This window comes from Penaeus chinensis, chromosome 8 (assembly GCF_019202785.1).
Source record: "Penaeus chinensis breed Huanghai No. 1 chromosome 8, ASM1920278v2, whole genome shotgun sequence".
Classification (NCBI taxonomy): Eukaryota; Metazoa; Arthropoda; class Malacostraca; order Decapoda; family Penaeidae; genus Penaeus; species Penaeus chinensis.
In genome coordinates, this window is record NC_061826.1 from 3,657,208 (window position 1) to 3,667,207 (window position 10,000).

The 10,000-nt window shown below is 40.8% G+C and overlaps 1 protein-coding gene across 1 annotated transcript in view; it reads right to left on the reverse strand.

The window, feature by feature from the left end:
- Window positions 1-3,280: 3,280 nt before the first annotated feature.
- Window positions 3,281-10,000, reverse strand: part of LOC125028222 — an 18,620-nt gene continuing 11,900 nt past the window's right edge. Inside the window, exons 4-10 of the mRNA XM_047617623.1 lie at window positions 7,877-8,001; window positions 7,020-7,153; window positions 6,421-6,533; window positions 6,065-6,177; window positions 5,129-5,262; window positions 3,736-3,854; window positions 3,281-3,427 (exon numbers count right to left, since the gene is read on the reverse strand). Coding sequence (XP_047473579.1) covers window positions 3,311-3,427; window positions 3,736-3,854; window positions 5,129-5,262; window positions 6,065-6,177; window positions 6,421-6,533; window positions 7,020-7,153; window positions 7,877-8,001 — 855 coding nt within the window. The 3' untranslated portion in view covers window positions 3,281-3,310. The remainder of the gene's footprint in view (window positions 3,428-3,735; window positions 3,855-5,128; window positions 5,263-6,064; window positions 6,178-6,420; window positions 6,534-7,019; window positions 7,154-7,876; window positions 8,002-10,000) is intronic.

Here is a 10,000-nt window from a genome sequence, read left to right on the forward strand (position 1 = left end):
CTGCACGGTATAATGCCAGTCTTCCATAATTCCCCCCTCCTCCTTCCTGATAGCGATATCTCTGTACGATAAGGGGAAGTGACAACGTCACACCTACGAATAACCTGTCAGCCCCCAGGTTCCCCAAACCAGGACACTCTCTGTAATACATCTGGTGGGCGATTACAACACGCATTGACTTAAATATGTGTTATGAAACGAAAGAACAGGCATATGTGGATGTAAACTATTACTAAACTGATCAATGACAATCTAGGTAGTATAGAGTTTATGATAACGAATCAAAGTCAAAGTAAACCGTCTCATAGTCAGCAACGTGTGTTTATTTATCAAGTACTTACGAATGTAAATAAATGGTTTAGTAAGTTAGATTTCTACTTCTCTTTCGAGTATCTTAGTATAAACCATTGGTTCTTAACCTTTTCCGCGGCGCCGAACCGTGACGAAAGCCACAAAATTGCCCCTAAAATATAAAGCAAAGCATATAAATATAAATAAATTGTATCAATATTTAAAATGGTATATGACAAACGTATACAAAGTAGAACTAAATGCAATAGTAATATATATATACATATATATATATATGTGTGTGTGTGTGTGTGTGTGTGTGTGTGTGTATTTTTCTTTGTTCTTGCAATATGATTTGGTAGGCATTTGCCGAACACCAAGGACTGGTTCTTCGAAACCAAGTTAACAACCACTGGTATAAACAGTGATCTTGCAAAAGGAAAATGAGAATCTGGGGATACTATTTCTTAAGTTTCCCCAGAAAAAAAATAATAGTAATAATAGATTCCTTTATATTGAAGGTGAATAATACAAAAAAAAAAAAAAAAAAAAAACAGTGCACATTCACCAATATTTATTGGGAGAAACAGTGACAAAATAATTTAGCGGCCACACGTTGATTAAACATAACCATTGTAATAGGGATCAAGGCAAGCTCTCTAACTGAAGAGCAACTCTAGGGGAAACGCACTTCCCGGCAATTTTGTTTCTGCCTGACTCGGTACACTACAATGAAACGCAAGCTCACCGGGTTCGTATCTTAACATGAATTTATGAATTAATATATTTGCGTGTGTGTGTGTGATCTTAGTGTATACCTTTTCCCTACAGATATAATATTGATTACCTTCTATTCGGAAATCAATATTCCTTTCTTGTTCCACACACCAACTTAAATCTCATTTCATATTTGATCAGTTACAAAAACAACTGAGCGATGAACAGCGTAAGCAAACAAAACTGAAACAGGCGGAAGCCTCTAAAGAACAGAGTAAAGTGGCTGGTGTGGGTGATTTATTACTCTGCAATTAACCATTAGCGTAACAGAAAGTTTATAAGAAACAAGCAGTGCAATTTATATTTACCCCACTCTCTCTCCTCTCCTCTCTCTCTTGCCCTCCTCTCCTTCTCGTTCTCGTTCTCCTTCTCTCTCTTTCTCTCATCCTCTCTCTCTTATCCCCTCTCTCTCTCTCTCTCTCTCTCTCTCTCTCTCTCTCTCTCTCTCTCTCTCTCTCTCTCTCTCTCTCTCTCTCTCTCTCTCTCTCTCTCTCTCTTTCTATCTGTGTGTGTGTGTGTGTGTGTGTGACTGTGTGTGTGTGTGTGTGGTGCAGCGGCAGCGTTCTCGTCTAGCAATCTTGCTGACCTGCGTTCAAATCCCTCGCCGCCAGTGGATGGTAACCCGGCCATTCCTTGCACACAGGGGATAGCTTAGAAGCAAAATGAAACAGACAGTATGTCACACCAAGAATATCCATTGTAATAAATGGAATCAAAACAAAACGCGTGTGCGTGTGCGTGTGCGTGTGTGTTGTGTGTGTGTGCGTGCGTGTGTGTGTGTGCGTGTGTGTGTGTGTGTGTGTGTATGTGTGTGTGTGTGTGTGTGTGTGTGTGTGTGTGTGTGTGTATGTATGTATGTATGTATATATGTATGTGTGTGTGTGTGTGTGTGTGTGTGTATGTGTGTGTGTGTGTGTGTGTGTGTGTGTGTGTGTGTGCGTGCATGAAAACACATACACAAACAAACAAACAAAACTGACACGACAAAGTGCCTAACCTTGAAGAAAAGACAAAAAATAACTCGGCAAAAACTGACGGTAAGCAAGCAGTTTGTAGAGCCAACGAGGCAAATCACGACCCGGTCACATTGGATCGAAAGTGGTGACCGTAGAGGAGGCAACTGAATCTTCCGAGAACGTCAGAACATCATCAACATTTTGCAAACACCAGGAAGTTACTCCTTCCAATTCCAAAGAGCCGTGTTACCAGCTTACCTGCCGTCCCGTCCCCTTCAACCTACCCCTTTCAAGGTATCAACCAGTTGCGTTTCGGGAGTTCGACGGTTAGCCAACAGAAGTCTCGAATAGCCTTTTTACAGCCAATCTCTTGCTGTGTCGGCCCAGATCTTGATGAGATCATGCTACATTCACGTTATCGTCCAAGTTTTAATCGGTAGCTGAATGACGGAGGAGCCTGTCTGTTTTACGCGTGGCCCACCGGGTTGTCTTGGTTATTCACGACTCTCCAGCTGCTAACATCTAGATTTAGGTGACTTTTTAAAGTGCGAGGTCCCACCAAGCCATAGGCAAGAGTTTGCTCCCGAGCTGAAGATGTCGCTACCCCTTTGCGACATTTCAATCACCGAAGGCAGAGGACAGGATCCACTGAAAACAAGCAATCCAGCAGACCTTATTTCGACTCATTTCGATCACCCCTATCCTGTGCAAAAGTCTCAAGAGAAAAATTGCTATTACAATGTCGAATCATTCACATCCGAATTAGATCTTGGAAACTGTTTGGGAATTTTAAAGTAAGCTCCACCGTCCACTGCATAGTTGACCTTATTAACTAAGTCACAAACGTAAACAAGCGACTGGAGATGACCACCGTCAAAATCGCGAACGAAAGACATTCGATTTCCTCGATCACACCGTCGTAATCAGAAGATGAATTCATAGGATTTCGTGAGGGTTGAGATCTCCTTCATCGACCTCCGCCCCCTCAGAAGTCGAACAAAAACAACGATATGACGAGGTCGGACGTCAACACGGTGTCCCTCAAAGAACAGCCCATGTCTATTCTATTTCCTAATTCATTGCACACACACACACACACACACACACAGTCACACACACACACACACACACACACACACACACACACACACACACACACACACACACGCACACACACACATACACACGCGCGCGCACGCACGCACGCACGCAGGCACGCACGCAGGCACAAACACACACAAACACACACACACAAATTTATGATGTGTGCATTGGTAACAATGCCTCTACTGCCAGTGACACACAACCCTCAGGTAGTGATAGTTTGTGCACGAACGAGTCCGGAGCTCACTGGAAGTTTTGATTGCGAAACACTGGTTTTCTTCGACGAAGAAATTTTGATACTGTGGGAGGAAGAAAAGGAGGTTATTAGCAGTAAAGATAACACAAGTTGGCGAAGAGTAATCATAACAGAGGCAGGGCGAGAGATAAAAGAGAGAGAAAGAACTAAAAAGATAGAGAGTGTGGGGAAGGAAGAGGGAAACAGTGAAAGAAATGTGAAAGAGACCTTGAAATAGTTAGAGACAAAACAAAATGGCCGTGCCCCCCTCCACAAAAAGCTCTCGCGAATCCACCAGAAAACCTCTAACCCCCGTGACCCCCGCCCCCCGCCCCCCTAAAAAAGAAAAGAAAAAATGCTTGCGCTCCTTACCACAGGCAGAGACAACACTGAAGGGTCGAGCAAGTCGCCGTCGGGCCAGCGGTTCTCCCAGATTAAGGTTGAACTGTTCTTCGAAGCTACGAGAGTTATCCAGGCGGTCTTTGTGCCATCTGGTGAGTGTGTTTTTAGAATATGAGTATAATTATTATTGAGGCTTCATTGTCGTTACTTCAATCATCATCACCATCACTGTCACATCATCAGTGTGTTTTTAGAATATAAGTATAATTATTATTGAGGCTTCATTATCATTACTTCAATCATCATCACCATCATTGTCACATCATCATCATCATAATTATTATCAATACTACTAACGCCCTCTCTGATCATGGATGATAACTGCATTATCACCAACTCCATTTTTATAATCACCTAACTGCAAAAGACTGACCCCATACCTATTTTTCTCATTTATTTATTAGCTTTTCTATAATCTTATCATAAAAGATATTATCATCAGAACACGATTGATAAATAAACAAATAAATATTCACACTCTTCGAAGACTTCCTGTTGGACAAAGACATAATTTAAATGTTCTCGTAACTCTTCTTATAATTATAACGTTTGGTATTTTCAGCATTTACGGATGGAAAATAATGATGATGATACAACTACTGCTACTACTCTTAATTGTAATAACAGTACTTATAATAACAATTATAATAGTAATAATTATGATGAGGATGATAATGACTATGGTGAACATAATAATAATAATAATGATGAGGATAATAATGATTATGGTGATCATAATAATAATAATAATGATAAGGATGATAATGATTGTGATGATCATAATAATTATAATAATGATAATAATAATAATGATAATAATACAAATATTATAATGCCGATAATAATAAATGATAATATTAATGATAGTGATAATAATAATGATAATGATAATGATAATAATAACAATGATAATGATAATAATTGTGATAATAATAACAATAATAACAACAACAATAACAAGAACAATAACAGTAATGATAATAATAATAATGATAATAATTATAAAATAATAATAACAAAACAGATTTTTAAATTTATACAAAAACAATATTAATAATATAAATTACAAAAGGATTATGATATTAATAATAGTAATGATGAAAATTACGATATACCTTTTTATTATCGTAAAGTTTGCCGTATTTGGTATTAACTTACAACTAAGTATATACACAGAATAAATATAGAAGTAAATAATCGGTCCCACAAATCACAGTTCCAAACTCCCATTACTCACCTGCTGTGTATCTTTCAGGTATTTACATCATACCATTTGCTTTATTTGGAAATCTATTAATGACAATATATAGATGAAAAAAAAAGAAAGGAGCTGGATAAAGGAATACATTGAATTGATACTAACACTGATCAAAAAGTTCTTGGACCTCCGTGTCGGTAAGTGCAGTGGGCGGTCGACCTCCCTCAGCCAGACACACAGTCAATTGGTTGTCGTAAGTCGCGTTGATGGTTGTTGCTTTCGAGAGGAAGAGGTTTGGTCTGAGGAGCATGGGGGAGGTGGGGCAGGAGGTGGAGGTAGTGGTGGTGGGGGTGGGGGTAGTGGTGGAGGTGGAGGTGGAGGTGGAGGTGGGGGTGGGGGTGGAGGTGGAGGTGGAGGTGGAGGTGGAGGTGGAGGTGGAGGTGGAGGTGGAGGTGGAGGTGGGGGTGGAGGTGGGGGTGGAGGTGGAGATGGAGGTGGAGTGGCGGTGGTGGAGTTGGAGATGGAGGTGGAGTGGCGGTGGAGGTGGGGGTGGGGATGGTGTAGTTGGAGATGGAGGTGGAGGTGAAGATGCAGGGGGATATGGAGGTGTTGGTGGAGAGAAGAATAAGAAGATGAAGAAGAAGAAGAAGAAGGAGGAGGAGGAAGAGGAAGAGGAGTAGGAGGAGGAGGAGGAGGAGGAGGAGGAAGAGGTAGAGGAGGAGGAGGAATGATAGGAGGCGGAGGAAAAAGAAGAATAAGAGGAAAAAGAAGACGATGATGAAGATGAAGGTGAAGGTGAAGTTGACGATGAAGACGATGAAAATGAAAATGGAGAAGATGAGGAGGAGAAGGTAATAGAAGAAGAAACAGGGAGAGAAGACAGAGGAGAAAAAAAATAATACTAGTCTCTTTTCCCTTCATCATCGGCTGTCAATATTGCCATGAATCATATCATCGTTATCATAATTACTTTATCTGTTCTTATCAATATGAATCAATCATTATTTCAATTAATATCCTAATATTATTATAATAATTTCAAATATCATCATCACCGTCATTCATCTACATACATACATCTTACGCGAAATATATACTCACAAGACACACATGACCCTCTGGGGAACCTGAGCCTGGCACGGGTTGGTGACAAAGCGGTCGGAGTTCTCAACGATAAAGCACTCTTGGTTACCGAAGTACTGGCCGCTGCTCGGCTGCGAGGGGAAATGGATGGATCAGTGTCGGAGTGACGGTTAGAGAGAGAGGGCCAGAGAGGGCGGGAGGAAGGGAGAAAGGGAGAGAAGGAAAGGAGGTAAGGGGAGGGAGGGAGGGAGAGAGAGAGGGAGAGAGAGAGAGAGAGAGAGAGAGAGAGAGAGAGAGAGAGAGAGAGAGAGAGAGAGAGAGAGAGAGAGAGAGAGGCAGAGTGACACAGACAAAAACAAAGACTCATTACTGACCAAGTCAACAGGGAGCCCGGTCTCCGGGCTGAGGCCGTCGGCCCAACTTAAAATCCACTCAAAGTCCCATCCAAAGGTGCCAGAGAGCGTCGTCCAAGCAGTCACCGAGCCGTCTGGAAAGTAATAGGGGAAGATTAACATGCAGAAGACGGGAGATGGAGGAGGAGAAGAGGAAGGATGTGTAAGCTCTATCTTTCATGCATGCATGTGGAGGAGTTTCCCCGCTGTTTTGCTGTTAGGGGAGGTGTTAAATCTAAATGCGGTGCACACGGTACGCCATAAGCGTGCGCAGATATTTTAAATGTGGCAGAAGTTGACTGCATTTTATGATATGTCCCTCCATCTACAAATACAAATAAACAAACAAAAAGCACGGCTTCCAAAAGCCTATGCGGGAGATACAAACTTAAAACGTAATATTCGCTTAGAAGATAAACCACTACCATAAAATAATTTGACCCTAAACTCAGGAAGGACTTTGTCTACTTAAGACAAGACTCTACCTCCTTGAGAATAACCCAAACAATACCTCATCACAGGAACGATAACTAAAGAAATGGGAAAAAATAAAATAAATAAATAAATCATCCTCGACTCACAGTGATACCCAAGACCCTCCACATCCCGCTGCGTCATGTGGAACAGGGCCTTGCCTTCCTCGGCGCGACAGACGGACTTCTGGCTTGACAAGGACCCGTTGGTTGTCGTGGCGTCGGAGGGAAAGAGCTTGGTGCTGGAGCAAAATGTCGGGCTTTGTCATTACTGTCTTTGTTAGTGTGGTTGTGTAGACATCTATTATTGTTTCATTCTATTCCGTTTCAATGTATTCTTCATTATATTTAAATTATGTTTAATATTACTACTACTACAAATAATAATGATAATGAAAATAATGATAATATTATGAATAACGATAATGATGATGATGATGATTATTGATGATGATAATAATAATACTAATAGCAATAGCAATAATAATTATTCTTATAATAATAAGATAATAATAAAATAATAATAATATGGAAATGAAAGTGTTTATGATAATGACAATGATAAAGATTTTAATAATGATGACGACGACGACGATGATCATCATCATAATCATGCTGATCGTGATGATAGCAATAACAATAATGATTAGTAACTACATTAATAACTACAATGATGATAATAATGATAATGCTGATAATAATAATGACATATAATAGAATAATAAGTGATAATATAATGAAATATATAATAATAATAATAATAATAATAATAATAATAATGATAATAATAATAATAACAATAATAACAATAATAATGATATCAACAGCAATACTAATGATGCTGATGATAATGACTATAATAGAAATAATGGGGATGATAGTCATAATTATAATACCATTAATAATAATACCAATAACAATGATAATAAAGAACAATAAATAGAACATCAGCAGAGACGATTTACATGGGAGCGCACATGACCCTCAACCCCCACGAAAGTATGCAAGGACGAGCCACGAATTCTCTATAACCCGGGCGGAAAGCGAAACACACTTCCTCCTGGCCTTCGTCAGTCACGGGGAAGTTCAACTGGTGGAATAATAAGAAGGAAAGATGGTGAATAATAGACACTAGTCTGATACAATAACAATACAACATGATATTCGTAAGGATAATGATATTAAGTATAACAGGTAGAGGGTAAGATAACTGGAGTAATATAATTATATTTATCATAATACCACTATTGAAATGCAGAAATACTTATGTGTTTGGATTTTAGTGTAGGCAAAAGGATATCTGTATTCAAAGAACGAAAATTAATATGGACGTCATTCATTTTGCAGTAGCCGGTCAAGCCACGAGATGGGAGTTTTCTTACTTCCAGTCTTTACCAGAAGTTATTTTATATATACATATATATATATATATATATATATATATATATATTTAGGTGTATATATATATACACACACACACATACACACACGTATACACACACACACACACACGCACGCACGCACGCACGCACGCACGCACGCACACACACACACACACACACACACACACACACACACACACATCTATCTATATATATATATATACACACACACATATATATGTGTGTGTATACATATATACATATATGTGTGTGTGTGTGTGTGTGTTTATATATATATATATTGTGTGTATATATAGATATATATTGAATACATATATATACATATACACATATGCATATACATACACACACACACATCATCATCATTTGGGAGCTAATACCGGCGGGGGCGCATAGCCGCATCCACCCTATGCTTCCACCTACGAGGGTCCTTCATGGCAAGCCGCCAGGCATCGGCCCGGCCCGGCCCATCTCTAGTTCCTTACGACAGGTTTGATCGATCTGCTGAAGCTACGACTTCCTCGGTCGTCCAACAGGCCTCCTCCACCTAGGGTTGTCACGGACAGAGACAACCTGGTGGGCAGTCATCCTGCGGGAATCGAACCAAGTAGCTATATAGCTGCAGTTGGCGATCACGGATTGTGCAAGTAACAGGTTCTGTACCAGTCTCACGGTGCAACCGTTGGTTGAACACATGGTCCCGCCGACTGTACCCCATGATCCGGGGCAAGGATCTGTAACAAAAGGCATCAAGACGAGATTCTAAAGCACAAGATAGCGTCCAGGTTTCTCTACCATATAGTAAAACTGGCAGTATCAGGGCCATGAAGACACGTAACTTGGTCCTTCTGAACAGGTACCGGCATCTCCAAATACTCTTGTCAAGAGATTTCATGACCCCTGCTGCAAGGCCAATCTGTCTACTGACTTCCTGGTCTGATAGCCCAGTCATGAACTGCACTACTGAGGTATATAAAACTCTCTGTGACTTCGATATTTTCACCAAATGCACAGGGTTTCCTAGTAGGCCCCCGAAATCCTGGATCTTGATCTTGGTCCAGGAGACCTCTAGCCCCAGGGGCTTCACTTCATTGCTAAATTCATCAAGAGCCGCTACTAGGGTTTCCAGAGATTCAGACAGAATGGCAACATCATCAGCAAAGTCAAGGTCTGTAACCTTGCTATTGCCCAGAGTAGCTTCACAGTGACATTGGACAGTAGCTCTACCCAGTATCCAATTCGTGCAAGTATTGAAAAGTGTTGGTGCAAGAACACAGCCTTGCCTCACACCTGAACTAACAGGGAACAGGTTTGTTATTAATCTAAAAATCCTTGTTGGCATTCCTCTTAGTCTCAGGATCTCCCAGAGTGATTCGTGATGCACCGTATCAAACACCTTCTTGAGGTCGATGTAGGCTGCGAGCAGCCCATGTCCGAACTAAAGATGGCGCTCTACAATGACTCGAAGCGCCTGAATGCTGTCTATTGTGGACTTACCAGGAGTGAATCCAGATTGCTCCGGCCTCTGGTGCCTCAGCAGGTGGTCTCTGATATGTCTCAGTAGGATGTGCACGAGTATCTTGCTTGGTATACTGAGTAGTGTAATGCCTCGATGAATGCTGCAGTCCCAGCAATCCTCTTTCCCCTTCCAGAGAGGGATGACCACACCCATCAGCAGGTCAGGAG